Source organism: Eptesicus fuscus, chromosome 12 (assembly GCF_027574615.1).
Source record: "Eptesicus fuscus isolate TK198812 chromosome 12, DD_ASM_mEF_20220401, whole genome shotgun sequence".
NCBI classification, from domain to species: Eukaryota; Metazoa; Chordata; class Mammalia; order Chiroptera; family Vespertilionidae; genus Eptesicus; species Eptesicus fuscus.
The window spans coordinates 30,812,881-30,833,225 of record NC_072484.1 but is presented as its reverse complement, the minus strand read 5'-3'; the positions used below and the strand labels follow the sequence as shown (position 1 = coordinate 30,833,225).

General features: G+C 46.4%; 1 protein-coding gene across 1 annotated transcript; it reads right to left on the bottom strand.

Moving 5' to 3' along the window:
* Window positions 1-45: 45 nt before the first annotated feature.
* On the bottom strand, window positions 46-13,803 carry SIRPB2 (signal regulatory protein beta 2). Its single transcript, XM_008141253.3, has 5 exons — window positions 13,640-13,803; window positions 5,542-5,907; window positions 3,957-4,298; window positions 3,347-3,412; window positions 46-2,140 (listed from the first exon to the last, which is right to left on the bottom strand). Exons 1-5 carry the CDS (start codon window positions 13,707-13,709, stop codon window positions 1,995-1,997), a joined length of 990 nt encoding a protein of 329 aa, XP_008139475.2. The 5' UTR covers window positions 13,710-13,803; the 3' UTR covers window positions 46-1,994.
* Window positions 13,804-20,345: the final 6,542 nt, after the last annotated feature.

Genomic DNA, 20,345 nt, shown 5'->3' with positions numbered 1-20,345 from the left:
AGCCGAACCGGAACACATGAATACACAAGACAGAATTAGGATGCAATCACGCAAGGTTTATTTACCTATTCCTAGTGGATCCTAGGCTCCGGCAAAGGCCACCTGGCGATGCACACTGAAAGATGGATGACGAAGACGGAGACAGACAGGCAGCCGCAGTTGGTTCAGGCTGGCACAGCAGAGCAGTCAGTCAGAGGCTCATCTTACGGAGCGACGTGGAGTCCTCCTCTTATCAGACAGGAGACGTCGACTGAAGAAGGTCCGGTGCTTATATAGCCGGTAGTAAACAACTTGTGTCTTATTGGTGTGGGCCAGACGGTGTGCCTTATGCTAGGAGCAGGGCGTTTACACTTTAAGGGCTTAGGGCGTTCACATCAAGATAGTGGGGTGTTCACCAGTTTGGAAGTTACAGAGTATTGGGGTCTCCACACAGCAAACATTTCACACAATAATCATTTCACACATTAGAGGGGTTTCCTTATGACCATAACATTGTTATAACACCAGATCCCGCTTCTCCTTCTGGTCTCAGTTTAGGTATCCTTTAGGCGTCAAGGAGGCCTTTCTGTTACCACGTAGACAGGCAGTTGGAGGCCAGGGAGTCTCTCCATTGGCCAAGATGGCGCAGGGGGAGATTCTTACACTAAGAGGCGCAAAGCCAAAAAGATGAATGGATAGAGAAAAAAGAACCACAAAACCTCCATGGGCTTGAACAGAAAGGGGAAATGGGCTCTGAGACAGGAGAACACCATTCTCCCAGGTCACAGGGCACCTGAATACACCTCTTCCCTTTTGCACTAACACTTGTCTCATGATTTTGACTTTTGTAGGGAGCAGGCAGCCAAACCTGTGTTTTCAGTTACATGTGCATTCCCATTAAGTGTCTGCCTTCCCCAAGGGCCACAATCCCGGTGGCAGCAGGGGCTGTGGCTGTCTCCAGCATAATATGGGTTAACAACACCTGCCCTGGATTCACATAGCCTGGGGTTGAAATCCAGTTATTACTGCTTATATGATCTTGGGCAGATCTCTCTCTAAGCTTCAGTTTCCTGATGTGTAAAGTGGAGCTCCCAACAGTACCTCCCTCAGAGGGATGCTCAAGGATTCAGTGGGAAGTGCTAAGAGCAGTGTTTGGTACTTATTAAGCCCTCAGCAAACATTAGCTGTCATTTTATCTCCCCTGACCTGCAATCGCTGATATTAAATTGCCCTAATGACTCTTTGCTGAATTAATGAAGAAGTAAATGAGTGAAACCTTTGTTAGGGGCAAAAATAGAATATTGAGGACTAGCTATGGTTATGGGAAATATTAATTATGCTCTATTAACCATGACTGCCTTGTTCTGGTTAAAGAAAGGGCATTCAAACTTGGCTGGAAGTTGTATGCCCTGGGACCTGGGAGTCAACCTTCGACCTAGGAGTCAATTTTGGAATGTGGGCCTCCTGCATGCCCCCCACTCAGGATGGAGCCAGCAACCTGGGCATGTGCCCTTGATCAGAATAGAACCTGGGACCCTTCAGTCTGTAGGCCGACGCTCTATCCACTGAACCAAACTGGCCAGGGCAAAATCTCCTCTTCTTGAGAATGACTGCCCTCCAGTATGCTGTCCTACTGCAGGTGCTGTTTCCTTGGGGATTGAACTAGGTGTCGCTCAGAGCAAGGAAGAGGCTGTGTCTGTCATTGAAGTATCGAGTTGGAAACTACTGGTTATAACAAGCATGTCAAACTCGCGGCCCGTGGGCCACATGCGGCCCACAATGAAGAGAGAGGAAAGCACACCCGAGGGGAGCCCAGTGCCATGTGGGGTATTTCACCAGGTGAACTGAAACCAGGTGTAGGGATACTGGAGTTTCTCATGAGTCCTGGGGAACATCTGGAGGCTGGGATTGGAGGCAGAGAAATGGTTGGGGAGTCCTGGCCCCTCTCCGACTCAGAGCACTATCTGGAGCTGACCCCTCATCCATGCACCATGCCCCATGCCCCATGCCCCAGGCTAAGATAAACATAGCTTTGCTGGGTCTGGGGTTTTGACATTTTCTTGCCCAGTGTGTCTCCAGCAGGCAGCCAGGGCCAGCAGGAGTGCAGCCAAGGTCACTGCCTTCAGTCCCAGGACCACAGCTGTGAGCACCGACAGGAGGCCTGGGGGACGCAAAGAAGAGTTCAAGAAGGACCCTAGGTGAGTCCTCAACAGCCCATACATCAGTGCTCCCTGTGGGCGAGATTTGGGCTCAGCTGTTCTCTAACTTTGGGGGCCACGTTCTTTCTATTACTAGAAGGGGAGATCCAAGACCTCCCTTCCCTTTGTCCCAGGCCCGAGAAGGCTTTGCTCAATATACTACCTGTACCTTTAATCATCCTGATAGCATCCCTGACTTCTGACAATACAGTAAGTCCTCACTTAACATCATCCATAGGTTCTGTGACTTTAAGCAAAACATATAATATTTGTAATGAAACCAACTGTACCACAGGCTATTTGATATAAACAAGAGTGAAGTTCCTATGGCATCTTGTTCACATTATAACAAAATGATGGAAACTACGTCATCCAAGGCCCTGCTACAATAGAAAACTGCTTTCATTTATTGGCTGATTGACTCCTCTGCCCCCGGTCCTGAGCTAAGCACTTCCTAATTGCCTAATAGAATCCTCAAACTAATCTTGCAAGGTAGGATAGCAATGCAATTTGTATAGATGAGGAGATAAACGCAGAGTAGGGAAGTGATTTGCTCAGGACCACATGTGTCAAAGAAGTGGTGGGCTCCCAAGGATGGCCGGAACAGGGCTGAGCATCAGGGAGGGCACCCTGGCAACCTCTATTCCCAGTTCCCCCAGTCATCGAGCGTCCCTGAGTACTAACAGGTGATATGAAAGACACAGTTCTGGGCATTCAGCACATGTGACTCATTGGGTCCACACACAACCCTGTGAGGTAGGCTCTCAGATCCCCACCCAACATCCCAGTTCACAGAGCAGGACATCAGAGATTCAAGGAGTGAGGCAACCTGCCCACAGTCTCACAGAGAGAAAGGGGCTCAATCCAGAGCCATGTGCTTATGCACAGTTATGCACAGTTTTGCAGTGTAATCTTACAAGGAATCACGGGGAGACCACTACCTCTCAAGCAAGACCGCCCACTGACCAATTAGCACTGTGTCTCTGGTGGAGCTTTAGCAAGGTTCTCTGGCTTCCCGGTTCTGCAGTTGAGATGGAGTCCTAGGAACTCTCTTGGTGACAGATGGGCCCTAGACGGGACGACTCCCTTCCCATGGCTAAGCCATCTGTGCCCCACCTTCACCTGTGGGGTACTGGTTAATTCCACTGGAGGTAGGAACACTCACTCACCTGGCAGAAATCTCCTGGCTACATGTTGATTGATGACTTCTGCCTCTTGAGAAGAAGTGGGCTCTGCTGCAAGGGAGAGAGGTGGTCTCAAATTCCATTTTCCTTTCTGTCCCACAACTTTCTAAGCCCTGTGCTTGGAGCTGGGGTCACCAAAATGAGCCTGCCAGTTTCTACCTGGGATGGGGGCTATGAGTCAAACCTAGTACCTATAAGGACTAGTTAGACCCGTTTGAGCATCTCTGGGGTTGAAGCAATGTCTGATTTCTTGCAGTATCCACAGCACCGAGTACACTGCAGAGCAGTCAACAGGCGCGCAGTAGATGTTTGTTGAACCATTAACTATAGAAAATTCTATGGGGTCCAAAATGAGGAAAAATGAACTCTGCCTGGTAAAAGGAGAAGGTTTCACAGAGGAGAGGCTATTGATACTGAGCTTTGAAGGACGAATAGGAGTTTGACATAGAAAATGAGAAAACATTCCAGGCAGAGGGAACAGTTTACGTAAAGGCATGGAGGCTGAGAAAAGCTGGCATGTTTGGGACCTGGTGAAAAGTTCCTTGTGGAAAACCTCCCCATTTTCCCCTAACACCTCCTAGACCACCTGCCTTACCTTTCACCCTCAGCCTGGTGCCCTGTCCAGACAGGTATTGCCGGTTAAGCTTCCTCTGAAACTTTACACAGTAGTAGGTGCCTGCATACTCAGTAGAGACACCTTGCAAAAGGATGCTGAAATCGCTGCTGGAGGCCTGGACCGCAGTCACATTGGGTTGGGAGATGCCTTCGAAGTTGTAAATGGCTTCACGGCTCAGACCAGACCCCCGGAACCACCTGATGGGTCCGGAAGGACCATCTCCAAGCACTGTGCAGTTCAGGAAGACAGTGTCTCCAGGGGTTGCCAACACCAGCTCTTGGGGCTGAATGATCCAGAGGTTTGGCTCTAGGTTCCCAGCTCCTGAAGCCAAAGAGAGATCCTTGTTTTATTCTCTCTCTTCTTCCATTGTCCACTCATTTCCATCCTTCTATCTTTCCTCCCTTCCGCTTCCCTGATTTCTTCACTCGGCCACTGCCTCCTATGTTACCTCTTTACTCAGTAGTTGAAGAGAGGAAGGGAGAGGGAAAGAGAGAGTAACAACGATGTGAGAGTGAAACATGGATCGGTTTCCTTCTGCACATGCTCTGAAAAGGGATCGAACTCCAAGCCTGGGCATATGCCCTGACTAGGAATCCATCCAGCAACCTTTCAGTGTAAAGGATGAGCCACACCAGCCAGGGCAATAAAGAAGTCCTCAGTACCGACTTTGTGCTGATGCTAGAACAGGGGAAAAGGAAGCTCAGAAAGACACACAAATGTCCTGCCCTGAAGAAGGTCTCAGTCTGGCTGTGGAGATGGCCCAGGAAATCCCCCTGAGTTTGGAAACCCAGAGCACTGCAGGGCCAAGAGAAGGCACCAGCCACAGCTTGGAAGGAGCCAGAGAAGTCTTCCCAAAATGCTTGCATCAAGTGAAAAAGGACCTCCCCGCCCCCATCACCACACTCACAGATACTCTCCATGTCAGCAGTTTACAGAGTGGTTTCACAAACATCTGTTCCTTACCCGAACGACGCTTGAAGCAGGAATTATGTTGTCTATTTTTCAAGTTAGGCACGTGAAGTACCTAGAGCTGAAGTGACTGATCTAAGAACACACTTCTATTGAATGACACACCCAGGATTTGGGTATCCAGGTCATCATTGGCGAACTTATAGATAAAATGACTGATTCCTTGGGGAGTGAGGAAATTAAAGGATCAGCCCCAGTTCTTAACTCCCCTCTGGAACATCCACACTCCTGCCATAGCCTCATGATGGTAGGGTACACTTTCTTGTCTATTGAATTGGAGCTGAGTCATGTGACTTGCTTTAACCAATGGGCTGTTAGCAGACACTAGGTCAGTAGAAGCTTGAAATGTAGTGGGAGTGTTAGGACTTGACTTCTTGTTCTCCTGCCATCTCCATGAGAAAATGCACTCTGGCCAGTCTGGAATGAGACATATGGACTAGAACCACCCCAGCTGCCTATAAATGTGTGAGTGAGATATACTAATTGTTATGTGCCACTGAGATTTTGTGTATACAGCATGATTGTGGATAAAAGTGACGGATGTAGATAAACAGATCAGAGCAGAATGCTTTAACCTGCAGGGCCTGATACTCACCCTTCACAAGCACTGAGGTGCCTTCATCCAGCTGCATTTCTGAGTGCTCACTCAAGCCATCAAACCTCACACAGTGGTAGGCTCCTTCCTGCTCCTTGGTGACATTATGAATATAGATGGAATAGTCGCAACTAAGTGGCTCCAGCGTCTGCTGGATCATGGGTGTCACCCCAGGGAAGAAGCCATGTTTGAAATTATAAATTTCTTGCTTGTCCCGATTGCTCACCTTGACCCATTTTATCATGGCATCAATGCAGGAGCCAATCACTGTACACCTCAGTAGGAGTGTCTCACCTTCTGCCACCAGCATGGGACCCTCAGGTTGCAGCACCTGCCACTCATTCCCTTTGCTCCGCTCAGAGACGCCTACAATAGACGAAGAAAGGCCTTGAGCTGCGCAGGAAAGACTTGGAGACCTAAGAGGCAAGCTTAACAGAAACTGGTCATTAGCTGACCAAGAACAATTGCTCAAGACACTCTAGGGGTTGCTGGAAATGGAAGTGAAAGAGGAGATGAGGCAACTGGCTGGAGAGAACCGAGATATTGAATGGAGAACTTACAAATAATAAATGGCACTTGACTACTCACCAGGGCCAGGCACTGTATGTATTACTGTATTTATTCCTCCCAGCACTCCCTTGAGGTGGGCAGCACCATTCCCATTTTAGAACAGAAGACATTGAGTACCCAGAAAGGTGAGGTAACTTTCCCAGGATCATCGCTTATGGGCTGAATGGTGCTCCTACCCCCACAATTCATATGTTGAAGTCCTAACCCATGTACCTCAGAACATGACTGCATTTGGTCATAAAGTCTGTAAATAGATAATTAAGTTAAAATGAGGTCACATGGGTGGGTCTTAATCCTTATAAGAACAGTAGATTAGGACACACACACACACACACACACACACACACACACACACACGGAAGACCACATGAAGACACGAGGAGAAGACAGCCATCTACCACCAAGAAGACAGGCCTCCGGGTAAATCAACCCTGCAGACATCTTCATCTTAGACTTCTAGCCTGTAGAATTATTATTTTTTTCTTAAATATATTTTATTGATTTTTTTACAGAGAGGAAGGGAGAGGGATAGAGAGCTAGAAACATCGATGAGAGAGAAACATCGACCAGCTGCCTCCTGCACACCCCCTACCGGGGATGTGCCCCACAACCAATGTACATGCCCTTGACCGGAATCGAACCTGGGAACTTTCAGTCCGCAGGCTGACACTCTATCCACTGAGCCAAACCGGCTTCGGCCTGTAGAATTATTTTTAAAAAATTCTGTTGTTTAAGCCAGCAGCCTGTGGTACTTTGTTATGACATCCCTAGCAAACTAATTCACCACCCCCAAAAATGTGACAGAGCCTCAATCCAAACACTTAAAGACTGTTTCTAGAGCCCCTGCTCTTAACCCCCACATGGAGCACACAGAGCACAATTGCTGTGGTGCTCATTGTAAGTACCCTCCCTGCCTCCTGTGACTCCTTCAATGCTTGTTGCTGCGTTGTGAAGTGAATCTACCTGGGGGATCGGTTGAACTTTGAGGTTGGCCTCAGACTAAGCTCAGAGAAAGAGGGTGGAGGCCACCGATGAAGGTTCTTCTATACCCAGGTAGGTACCAGCACGCTATGAGAAGGGCGCTATTTTACTACCTCTATTTTTTTTAACTTAAAAAAATATTTTTAGCCCTGACTGGTTTGGCTCAGTGGATAGAGCATCGGCCTTCGGACCGAAGGGTCCCAGGTTCGATTCTAGTCAAGGGCATGTACCTTGGTTGTGGGCACATCCCCAGTAGGGGGTGTGCAGGAGGCAGCTGATCAATGTTTCTCTTTCATCAATGTTTCTAACTCTCTATCCCTCTCCCTTCCTCTCTGTAAAAAAATCAATAAGATATATTTTTAAAAATATTTTATTGGTTTTAGAGAGAGAGGAAGGGAGAAAGAGATATATAGAAACACGGATGCCCCTCCTGCATGCCCCTCACTGAGGATAGAGCCTGAAACCCGGGCACGTGCCCTGCCCAGGAATCAAACTCTATGACCTCCTAGTTCAAGGGTTGATGCTCAATCACTGAACCACACTGGATGGGCTATTATCTCTATTTTTGAGATGAGAAAACTAATGTCAGAGAGTTGAAGAAATCTGAGGTGACCCATGCATTCAGTAGGTGTCATGGCCAGGATTTGAGTGCAGATCAGATGACTTAGTGTTCTGCTCTACACAAGGTCATCAGCTTTGTGCCCTTGGTTTGTGTTCCCATCAGGCCCTGGGAATAACTCAGTCTCACTCCAAGACATAAGCTTGCAATATATCACGGTGTTTCTCAGTTGCAAATGAGGTGAGGTAGGGCAGTGAAGCAAATGTCCCCTTCAAAGAGGATGTAGGGAAGGGTTGTAGAAGTCTAAATTTTTTTTTCTGCCTGTCTTCTGCTAGACGTATGGTATTAGTCAATGTTGTGACCAAGTGACACCCCCTATTTAATTCTAGAATCCTAGGGATGCCTTTTGTCCTTGGTGTTCTTAGTTTCAAGAAGTTCAGCAACACCCACTCCAAACACCATTATCTGAACTAGTCAGATCTGTTCTCTCCAATCCTTTCTGGTGGGCCTTTCCCTGGCCTCAGGTAGTTTCCTCACACGTATGCACAGAATAGTGACAATCCCTCAGCACAGGACTGTGAACTGTGCCTATTCCCACCAGCCAGACTGGAAGACCTCATGACCCACAGGGCAATGGGTAGACTACACAGGAAAGAGCACTTGACTCAGAGAGAAGTGCTCCTGTCCCACTTAACAAATCTGAAAAGCAAGGCCCCAAATTTATAAAAATAATAACATTCTAATGTGAGGTTTATAGTGCTTATTTAAGTAAAGACAATAATAGAATAAAGGCAGAGATGGAAGAAATGTTAGTATACTATTGTAAGGTTCCTATACTACAGTCATGCATCACATAATGATGGTTTCATCAACAATGGGCCACATGTACTACAGTGGACCCATAAGGTTGTAGAGGAGCTGAAAAATTCCTAGTGACATTGTAGCCATGGTAAGGTCATAGAGCAACATATTCCTCATGTGTTGGTGGTGATGATGGTGTAAACAAACCTACTGCGCTGCCAGTTGTATAAAACTATAATATAGCCTTAGCCAGTTTGGCTTGGTGGATGGAGTGTCGGCCTGCGGACTGGGGGGGTCCCGGTTCGATTCCGGTCAAGGGCATGTACCCTGGTTGCGGGCATGTCCCCAGTGGGGAGTGTATGGGAGGCAGCTGATCGATGTTTCTCTCTCATCAATGTTTCTGACTCTCTATCCCTCTACTTTCCTCTCTGTAAAAAATCAATAAAATATTTTTTTAAAAAACTACAATATACACTAGGGGCCTGGTGCACAGATTCGTGCACCAGTAGGGTTCCTCAGCGTGGCCTATCGGTATCGGCCGAAACCGGCAGTCCAACATCCTCCGAGGGATGTAGTAGTGCGTGAAATGGCAGGCTGCTGGGGAGAAGCCCGAGCCCGGGCCAGACGCTGCCTGCTCCCACTCATTCTGGCCCTGCTGTGCTGGCCGCTGGGTGTGCAACCACAGCTGTGCTTGCCAGTCGTGAGCCCAGCGTCTGGTTCCCGTTGGTCAGCTGAGCAGCACTCCCATTGTGGGAGTGCACTGACCACCAGGGAGCAACTCCTGCATTGAGCGTCTGCCTCCTGGTATTAGTCAATGGGACTAATGTCATAGCGACCGGTCGATCTGTAAACTGGCCAAACAGTTGACCAGTTACTTAGGCTTTTTTATATATAGATATAAGTATGTACACTACATAATACTTGATGATTATAATAAATGACTATGTTACTGGTTTACATATTTACTATGCTATACTTCAATCATTTTGGAGTGTACTTTTTCTACTTTTAAAATAGAAGTATTTAGTACGCTCTGAAACAGAATGCCATGTTAAACTGGCCCAGCCTCACACATCTCATGTCTATCGAAGCTCTTGATTGCATCGTTTTCTCTTGGGTATGATTTAATCTCATGTTGCTTTGCTCATCATGAACCCTAAATGTAGACACAATGACAAATTCATCTAATGATGCCTTTCTCAGTCCGTGTCCTAAATAATGCATGACTGTATTGTGAAATGGTATGATAAAAGGTAGATGGTGATAAATTAAAGGTGTATAATTAAACTCTAAAGCAACCACTAAACTACAAAATAAAGAATTATAGCTAACAGCCAATAAAGGAGATGAAATAGCATTATAAAAATATTTAATTACCAATAATAGGTAGAAGGAAAAGGGAACAAAGAACAGAGAGTAGGATAATAGATTTAAATTGGTCGATGTAAATGGTCTAAATATCATAAGTACAGGTTAGAACTTGTCATATTAGATAAAAAAATAAGATCTAACTATCTGTTGCTTATAAGAAATGCACTAGAAATATTAAAGGTGTAAATAGGTGAAAATGATAGAAAAATATTCAGCATACTAGCACCAATCAAAAGAAAGCTGGAGTGGTTATTATTTTTTAAATATATATTTTATTGATTTTTTGCAGAGAGGAAGGGAGAAGGATAGAGAGTTAGAAACATCGATGAGAGAGAAACATCACTCAGCTGCCTCCTGCACACACCCTGCTGGGGATGTGCCCGCAACCAAGGTACATGCCCTTGACAGGAGTCGAACCTGGGACGCTCTATCCACTGAGCCAAACCGGTTAGGGCAAGGAGTGGTTATTTTAATATCAGATAAAGTAGACTTCAGAGCAAACACTATCTCCAGGAATAAAGAGTATTATTTCATAATGATAAAGGAGTAAATTAATCAAGAAGCCATATAAATCCCAAACATTTATGTACCTAATAACAGAACTTCAAAGTATATAAAGCAAAACCCAGTAATAGAATAGCAGGGAGAAACAAACAAATGCACAAAGTGTGAGATTTCAACATCCCTTCTTTCAGTAGTTGATGGAGGGCTCAGTACAATGCAAATGCTAAACATATTGATAACCTGCAGGGTTAGCTGAGGTTTTTTTCCCAGGGCCGCGTCTCCAACACCTAAGAATGAGCTCCATGGACCAGAAGATTTAACGAAGCAAAAGTGTGGAAAATTTATTACAAGCAGATTCAGACTCCCCTCACGGGGAGGGGGCGCCAATAATGGGCTGCCCCCTTGAAGCTTTATAGTCTAGAGGTATATATTTGCTCTACACCTGCTCTATATTTACCAGTGTCACCTGATTGATTCCCTCAATTGTTCTTGCCCAGCAACAGACCTGAACTTTCCCTGTCCCTATGTGTCAGTTCACCTTATTGTTGCAGACCCTCCTTAGTTTCACCTGCCTCCCACTCTGAGTCCAAAAACATTTTGTTATTCCTGCTTGGTTGGTTTCTGTGATTAGGCTGCTCAAACTGCCTTGTCTGCCCCAGCCTATGTTCCACTTTCCTTTGTTTTCCACTGGACCCCTGCCCTGTCTGCCCGTATTTCAAGCTAGCTTCTCTCAATATTAGCTATCATTATTCAAGGAAACCATCTTGGAGAAGTGAAGTGGTGCCTCAAGTCATAGCCATTGAACAAGGGAGCATTTAGGTCTGGCCCCACACCTAAGTCCCACCAGGGCCCCTCCTGGGGTTACCACAGGGGTGGGGGGGGGGACCGAAGGTGTGATGAACAGAATCTAGATCTCAATAGGGCCTGGGGGCAAGGGACCAGTTGGGCAAGAGATGGAATGAGCCTGTTGAGAGCTAAGCATCTTGTCTGGTGGATCACAGTGTTCTGGGTTGAGAGGCTGAACAATACCCAGGATCCTCAAGACCCTGCAGCTAAATGATCTTAGAGGAGATATGAGTCTGATAATAATAGCCAATAGTTATTCAATCTTTACATTGTGCCAGGTACAGTTGACCCTTGAACAACATGGGTTTGAACTATGTGGGTCCACTTAAACATAGATTTTTTTTTCAGTAAATACATACAGCACTATATGTGTGTTTTCTTTTCTTTATGGCTTTCTTTAAAAAATATTTTTAAAAATATTGTTATTGATTTCAGAGAGGAAGGAAGAGGGAGAGACAAATAGAAACATCATTGATGAGAGAAAATCATTGATCGGTTGCCTCCTGCATGGCCCACACTGGGAATTGAGCCCACAACCCAGGCATGTGCCCTGAGTGGGACTCGAACCTGGTTTGATTGACCTCCTGGTTCATAGGTAAATGCTCAACTCCTAAGCCACACCAGCCAGGATCTTTATGATTTTCTTAACAACAGTTTTTAAATTTAGCTTACTTTATTATACGTATACAGAATATGCTATATAATAAAGAGGTAATATGCAAATTAACCCTCATGCCCTCACCAGATGGCTGCCTACAACCAGGCCAGCAGGGGGGTTAGTGAGGGACAATGAAACGACTGAACAGCAGGCTGCATGGGGCAACCAGGCCAGCAGGGGGGTGGGGGCCATGAGGGGCGACCAGGCCAGCAGGGGGGGCAGTAAGAGGTGACCAGGCTGGCGTGGTGGTGGGGGCCGGGAAGTTAGGGCTGATCAGGCCGGCAGGCAGGTGAGCAATTAGGAGCCAGCAGTTCAGGATTGTGAGAGGGATGTCTGACTATCAGTTTAGGCCCAGGGATCTGGCCTAAACCAGAATTCGGACATCCCCCAAGGGGGTCCCAGATTGGAGAGGGTGCAGGCTGGGCTGAGGGGACCCCCTGTGCACGAATTTTGTGCACCAGGCCTCTAGTAGTACATATAACACAAAATATGCGTTCGTGGACTGGTTATAAGGAAGGCTTCTGGTCAACAGTAGATTATTATTAGTTGAGTTTTTGGAGAATCAAAAGTTATACATGGATTTTAATTGCCTGGGGAGTCAGAACCCCAAACCCCTGCATTGTTCAAGGGTCAACTGTACTTATAGTTATAACCTCATTGAAACCTCCTAACAAAGTCATGAGGTGGGTCTTATGATTAGCCCCATTTCACAGAGAGGGAAACCTGAGGCTCAGAGAGAAGTTAATTAGAGCAATCGGGAATGAGATTTGAGCCTAGGTTTGTCTCGGGCTGGGCCAGTGCTGGCTCATGGCTGTTCCATGTGAATAGTCACATAGGCCCTATGCTTGAGTTTATGCTCTGTTGTTGCTGCCTTAAAATTATTACTATTTTTTTTAAAGAATGGAATATTTTGCCTTAGTCAGTTTGGCTCAGTGAATAGAGCCTGTGGACTGAAGGGTCCTGGGTTTGATTCCTGGTCAGAGCACATGCCCAGGTTGTGGGCTTGATCCCCAGTGTGGGGTGTGCAGGAGGCAGCTGATCAATGACTCTCTCATCATTGATGTTTTTATCTCTTTCTCCCTCTTCCTTCCTCTCTGAAATATTCCTATATATAGAATATTTTTGTTGTTGTTAATCCTTACCAGAGGATATTTTCTATCAATTTTTTTTTTTTTAGAAAGACTGGAAGAGAGAGGGAAAGACAGAGAGAAATATCCATGTGAGAGAAACACATTGATCGGTTGCCTCCTGCTCACACCTCAGCCAGGGCCCAGGCTGGGGATGAGCCTGTAACCAAGGTACATGCCCTTGACTGAAATCAAAGCTGGGACCCTTTGGTCTGCAGGCCAACCCTCTATCCACTGAGCCAAACCAGCTGGGAGCTGTAAAATTCTTAATACTTCATGAACAAAGGACTTGCGTTTACATTTTGCAAGAAAGGGAGAGGGCCCTGCCAGTAACACCAACGGCCCTGAGCTGCGCCTCGCCATTTTTATGTTTAATACTCCCAGCATTTCTAGAGAAATGTCCCATTAGCGGGCCTGCTTGGTGGAAGAGCTGACGTGGCACACAGGTGTCCGAACCAGAACCCACCTGGCATGAGCCTAGAGCCTGGGAACTTAACTTCACTGTGCTGCCCAAGAAGTTCTGCTTCTTTGGACACTAGGTCTGTGCTCTGCTGGGTCAGGAAAGGTCTCAACCTACTCCGTCTTGGTGGGTTCTTGCCCCACCAGGCATTCCAGAGCAGCTGATGCCCCTCTCCGGGACCAGCCAGGGGTAAATTCTGTTCTGTTCCAGATCCCACTCACCTGAGAAGACAAGGAGCAGCACCAGTAGCCAGGAGGGAGGTGAGTGGGCCAAGTGGGGAAGGGTGGGCATGACGAGGGCACACGGTGCCTCTTGTAGTCCCTGCGACCAGCCGTGTCTTTGCTCTCAGATGCGTGTTGGAGTCTGAAGTGGGGCTGTGGGCCAGGGTGTGTCTGCTTCTCGTGGTGAAGGCTACTTGGGGAAGTGTTTTGAACACAGCAAAGTAAGGCTGCTGATGCAAGAGGGAGGAGCCTGGTGGGCCGGGTTCCTGCTTTTGTGTCTGGGCAGTGGTTCCTGTGATCAGTCTGTAAAAACTTTAATAATCCCTTGCCACATACTCTGTCCTCGGCACCTTGGGAGGGAGATGAGCATGGCTGTCAAAATGTGTGCTGTTTGCAGAGGTTGTAAAGCTTGCGAGATCTGGCCTGCTGAGGATGTGGGATCTCATTGTCCTCCCAGCAATTCAACTCTTCCCTGAAGGCCCTCAATAAAATAGATTGTTCTTTAAAAAAATAAAATAAAAATGGTGTGCTCAAGTCAGCCAGACTTTGGACCAAGTACTGGGTTTGCCTCTTCCTGGCTGTGTGAGCTTTCAAACTCACTTGCCATCTCTGAGCCTTTGTTTTTGAGCCAAGAGTGGAAATGCCAGGTTATTGGGTATGTGAATGTTCAATGTAAAATTTTCCAAAGTAATTGTGCCAATTTATATGCCCACCAGTAGTGCAGGAAAGAGCCATTGTTTCCTTATTTTTGCTATTTGAATAGGGACAAAATGGCATCTCAGTGTGGTTTTATTTGGCTTTTGCTAATTACTCATGAGATTGGATGTCTCTTCATTTCTTTTTGGGCCATAATTGTTTTTCTTTAATCCCATTTTAATGATGGGGCTGTAAAGGTTTTGTGGCAGAGCTTGGGTATCCACAACGGAGTTTCCCAGGAGCCAGGAAGGGTCCTTTCAGAATCGCAGGTATGTGTTTCATCTGGTGGGAGCTTGTCCTGTCTCTGCTGGATTTCTTGTTCTGGGTCAGAATGGCCACAGAAGCTTCTTTCCTGGGGAGGGCATGAGAGCCCACCTCTCACTGCGGACCTTCCCATCCAGGTTTTTAAAAAATATATATATTTTATTGATTTTTTTACAGAGAGGAAGGGAGAGGGAGAGAGAATTATAAACATTGATGAGAAAGAAACATCAATCAGCTGCCTCCTGCACCCCCCCCCCCCCCCCCACTGGGGATGTGCCTGCAACCAAGGCACACGCCCTTGACCGGAATCGAACCTGGGACCCTTGAGTCCGCAGGCGGATGCTCTCTCCACTGAGCCAAACCTGTTAGGGTGCTCATCCAGGTTTTTACCTCCTCTGGGGGCTGCCGGCGACAGGAAGGGACAGCCAGCACTGAGCATGTCTCAGAAGGCTGATGAGTCAGGAGAAGCTAGGGTAGCAGCTACAGGCATCAAGTGCCCCTCGTGGATTGGTCCTCCTGAATAAGATAAGAGGGTACTGGGTCCCTGATCAGCTGAGTGCAAACGTTGTCCAACTGGCTCTGGAGAATCCAGTTGGGGTGAGACGGAAGGAGGTGGTGCATCTAAGCTTCCCTGACCAGGCAAAGGAGCACTGGGTGCCACTTGAGGCACCTATGGAGGTGGTAAAACTGGCCGCACTTCCTGTGGGGGGTGGGGGGGGGTCCTGTAGAACAGGGGGCTGAGCTTCCCTCTGAGGGACCTGCTTCTGTTCTGCCACTGAAACCTTACTCTGTCCCTTCTTACACACGCAGAGCCGGATCCAAGAAGCCCTGTGCCGAGCTATTTCTAGCCATTGATCTATGCAAGAAAACTGATCAGGATGAACAGGGTCACCCGTGATGACCTCAAAGAGGGCCCTGACAGTTGGGACATCTAGGGTTCCCTCTCAGGGCCAACCCACACCATAAGCTGGCCATTCTAATTCACAGGATTTTTCTTAACTTCAAGGGAATTAGTTTCACACTATAATCCCCGGCAAATTTTTTTTTTTTAATATATTTTCTTGATTTTTTACAGAGAGGAAGGGAGAGGGATAGAGAGTTAGAAACATTGATGAGAGAGAAACATCAATCAGCTGCCTCCTGCACACCCGCCACTGGGGATGTGCCCGCAACCAAGGCACATGCCCCTGACTGGAATCGAACCTGGGACCCTTCAGTCCACAGGCCGACGCTCTATCCACTGAGCCAAACCAGTCAGGGCACAAATTTTTTCTGTAAAACCCAATATTCTATAATATTATAACTAATCACTATTAGTTATAACTGCATTTGACAAAGGCTCCTATGTACCTTCAGTATAAAATTTTCCTTCATGAGAGAGAAAACAAACATTTGAGGCATTTCAGAGCCTATTGGGATGATCTAAAGCCGGTTCTAGGTCAAGAGAAAGTTTCTTAAAATTTAAACCCTTGAAGGATTGATAAACTTGATTTTACCAGAAGATGATACATCAAAGTGTATTAGACCCAAACATTCTTATAACTTTCAGAAATTACCAACTTGAGAAACTACCTTCTTTCTCCTTCAAAATGCATTTCTATGCCTATGCTTTCTTTATTGCACCAAAGCCATATTTTCCTTAACCTTAATTTTTAGGTGACATGTAAGTAATTAACATTCCTTAGATTAGCAATACACTTATATTTTAAGAGAGATTTCAAATAAAATGCAAGACTTTTCATTAACAGATTCAACTTCATCCTCTAGATTCTCCAGAGAAGGTAAACTCAGATCAATTAATGTTTCAGTATCATTTAACCCAGCAATGCTCCAAAGCCTTTAAGTTATCAAAGACTTTGGAAAATTATGTATAGGCCTATATTTATAAACCAGGGAAGAGTAAACTAAAGTCCCTAAAAGATTACATTACAGATATACAGACAGAAATCTCACTAGCTTAACTGCGTTTCCCAAAGTGGGACTTGCCCCATCTTCAAACAAATTAAACAAACAACAAAAAGACATACAGTTTCAACAGAAACACTCTGGCCACGCTCTGGGAGGAGACAATGATGTCTCTTAGCTTTGGAGAATCTGTATAAATCCTGGAACTGGATCACCGCCGCAGGGAGGGGCCGGGTTGCCTCAGTCTCCCAGGTGAGGACACCTCGCTTAGCCATATGAGAATCACCATTCACGCTCTCATTCACGCACCAGTCAGTCTGAGTTTGACTTCCATTCAATGGTAAAAAGACCATTGAAACCTGTAAAGAATTTTTGCGAGTTTATTTGAGCCAAACTGTCAACATATGCCGGGAAGCAGAACCTCAACGAATTGAGGTAATGCTCCGGAGAATGGCGGGTTACATCTGTATTTGTAAATTTACCATCAAAAGGAAAATATTTAAGTGGGTTACATGACATCCATTGGTGATAGATTAAGGAGGTAGGATAAAGCAAAGCGGGGAAACCTCTGGGATAGGATAAAAAGTGAAATGATGGACATATGCTTCTTTTACATAGATGGATACAGGATAGTTTTACATAATTAACAGAACAATGAGGGAATGTCCTGGTGCCATTTGTTGTGCCCTGAGGAGTCTGGGGGCGGGGTGTGTGTGTGTGTGTGTGTGTGTGTGTGTGTGTGTGGTGGTGGGGGTGGGATTTGGAAAGCGGGGGTGGGGGGGTGGGGAGGGTGGAGGAAAGTTACAAGTTACCCAGACATTTCACAGATATGTTATCTTAGAGGCAAAAAGACAAATGGGCTCAGTAAAGATCTTAGTTGATCTTTGTCAGGGAAAATACTGGACTAGGACATGACTACCCACTATAACCTGTTTGTGGTTAAATATTTAATTTTCAGATCATCTTTTGTGGTTATTTTAGGTCTCTGAGTTTGTAAGACTGCCATGGAGGCCTCCCCTGAGCTTGTCATGTTAGCATGTGGCCCCTTTCGTCCACACTCCTCAGGAAGTCCCACAACAGAGGCAGATAAGCTACCTAAGAGCTCCACAGTCAGTCTGAGCAAACAGAGGCAGATAAACTGCTTAGGGGTGATCAGCCAACCTCTTCTCTCCCTCTGTCCTGAAAGACAGGCCTGAACTCGGACTTTGGGTGGGGGTGGGGGGGGGGGGGAATGTAACCACGGATCCAGAAAGCTGTTTCCTGCCTCAGTGAGTCTGCTGAAGCACAGAGTCACAGCAATCTCGAGAGTCCAGGAACCAGCGAACATGCCGGTGGCGCCTTCCCAGGGTCTCAGAGCCCGGAACGAGTGTCCCGGAGTCCGGTCTCATCAGCGGTGGCCCCAAAAGCCAGCCCAGCTGATGCTTCCTGGGTCAGGGAACCAAGAATGTTGTGGCAAATGGCCCAAGAGAACGATAGCCGGCACCCAGAGGAATCTGGAAAGTAAAAGCTTTATTTCACAGTGCTGCTGAAAAGTATGGTAGCAATCATCTCAGGTAGAAACTGCAGTTTTTAACCTCAACTTTAACCCTGCTGTTTGGCTTCTGTAATTATTTGCTTGCTAAAGCAATAGAAAAGTTATTTTGATTTTCTGAACTTATGTATGCTCTCCCAATCGACTGAATACTCCATCGATGGTGGTTTGAATATCCCATTGATTGTGATCTCACTGGTTATCGAAGCACGTTCTTCTGGGAACCAGGACAGCTCAATCACCCTAAATTGTCTCAGTAGCTTCGTTTGACTCAGTGGTCCCGGAATCAGAACAGCACAATTACCTTAAATTGCCTCAGTAGCTACAGACAATGCATTCCGGTTGACTCAGTGGTCCCGGAATCTGGACAGCACAATTATCCTAAATTGCCTCAGTGGCCCCAGATAATGTGTTTCTGTTGATTCAGTGATCCATAGACCCAAAACTATAGGTAACTAACTTGCTCAATTTCGCTTCTGTAACTGCTTTGTGCAAACCAGGTTCCTCATGCCAAACCCAAAGATGTTATCGATGCCTTTGTGATATTCTGCCAATATAAGCCAGATGTGGCAAGCTTTTCGGCGCTGCGAGATCTGGAGCACTTTTGCCCCTCGTATGCCGCAGGCCTTTAATAAATGACTCCATAATTCAACTTCTTGAGGCGTCCTTTGTGAGATTCGGGTTACAATACAACACTGCTAGTCCAGGGGACTTTGATCCAAAGCCTGAACTGACCATATGGGGAGGTTTTGGTATATATATCTTCTTGTGGTGGGCCCCTTGGGGTGGGCTTTGTAGCTCCGCCCAAGCCAGTTAGAATGGGGCTTGTAAAATTACTGTTTAACTAGATACTGAACTAAGCTGTAAGCCCCCAAATTTCCCCCCTATTTTCCTTCTCAGTATTATATACAGAAAAGTCAATTGCGGGGGCCTGATGCGGCGGGGGCCAAACATGGCGGGGATCTCCCTTTTCCGCGTCCCGCGCAGAAAGAGAGATGAACGAACCGGTTCTAAGGGGAGGCAGCCAGGGATTGAGAAATATTAGAAATAAAGAGAGGAGAGATAGATTTGAAAGCTGGGGCTGGGTGGATCTTTCTGTGCCTGGCTGAGGCCACAGAACAGATCCAGACTGCAAAGCTGAGGCTTTATTTATAATCAGGGACAAACAAGGCAATTAACAATGTTCTTGTAAGTTTCACTTGTTTTGGCAGCACTTGCTGCCCCTCCCACAGCCCACTAGCTACCCAGGAAAGATCTAGGGATCGGTTACAGGATCAGGCTTAATTATGCTGGGAGGGGTCTGCCCTCCAAATGAACTTGTTTGTGACCCTGCCACAGGTCAGTCCGAGGCTTAACCCTATAACCGCTTCCTACAGTCAATGACAAATGAATTATGATATCACAAAAGTCTATCTCAACAAAGGTATTTGAGTTTATCATTCCCTCAAGTGCCGAATATGTAAAGGACAATACAATGTATATCTATTTTGTAAAAGTTGTTGCTGTGTTTTAAAAAAACAACACAGAAACCATGTATGGTGTTAGAAATAAGGCAAGCCCTCTAATTCAGGGGTCCAGTAGGACACAAAACATACCCGGGAGCTAGGCAGCAAAGCAAACATCTTTACTTCTACGTACAATGGTGCACACACATGGTCTGGAAGCACGCACACACTGAGCAGGTGGTCTGCTCGCCTTTGTAATCCTTGACACGCGTGACCTGTCCCTTACTCTTGATTGGAGCTCAGACACACAGTCTTTCGTGATTGGCTAACTCAAAGGGAGGGGCTGGCCTTTGCTGTTTCAAGATGGAGGCCCTCAGGGGAGCTGCAAGCCATGCGGCCAACACACAGTCCAAAGTGGCAGCTGTCTAAACTGCTTTTTGACAGGAAAGATGACTTGTTTCTTCTCACAGATGGTGACCTAGATGACCACATGCTTCATTCCTCTAGGTTGTGTCCTTATAAAATTCTCTGCGGCTGAGCACCGGTCAGCACAGGGTGAGTGGGGAATAGGAGTGGAAGTGGTGTTCTGATAGATGTCCGTCTGTGATGGCTTGTTTCACAAAGGTAGAATTTTGAATTTTACATTCAAATTTGCATCTCCTGCAGACTCCTTGCTTCATGAAATTGCTTATTTGGATGGTTCCTCCATCCAATTATTGTTCACCACAACTCGCTATGGAAGTCAAGGTTCCCAGAACCCAGAGCTGGAGTTCAGCTGGCATCTCTGCCGAGATGCGCAGGCATGTCCACCACTTCACACTAGCAGTTTTGAGTGCATCCGTTGTCAGCCTGTTAAAACAAAGAC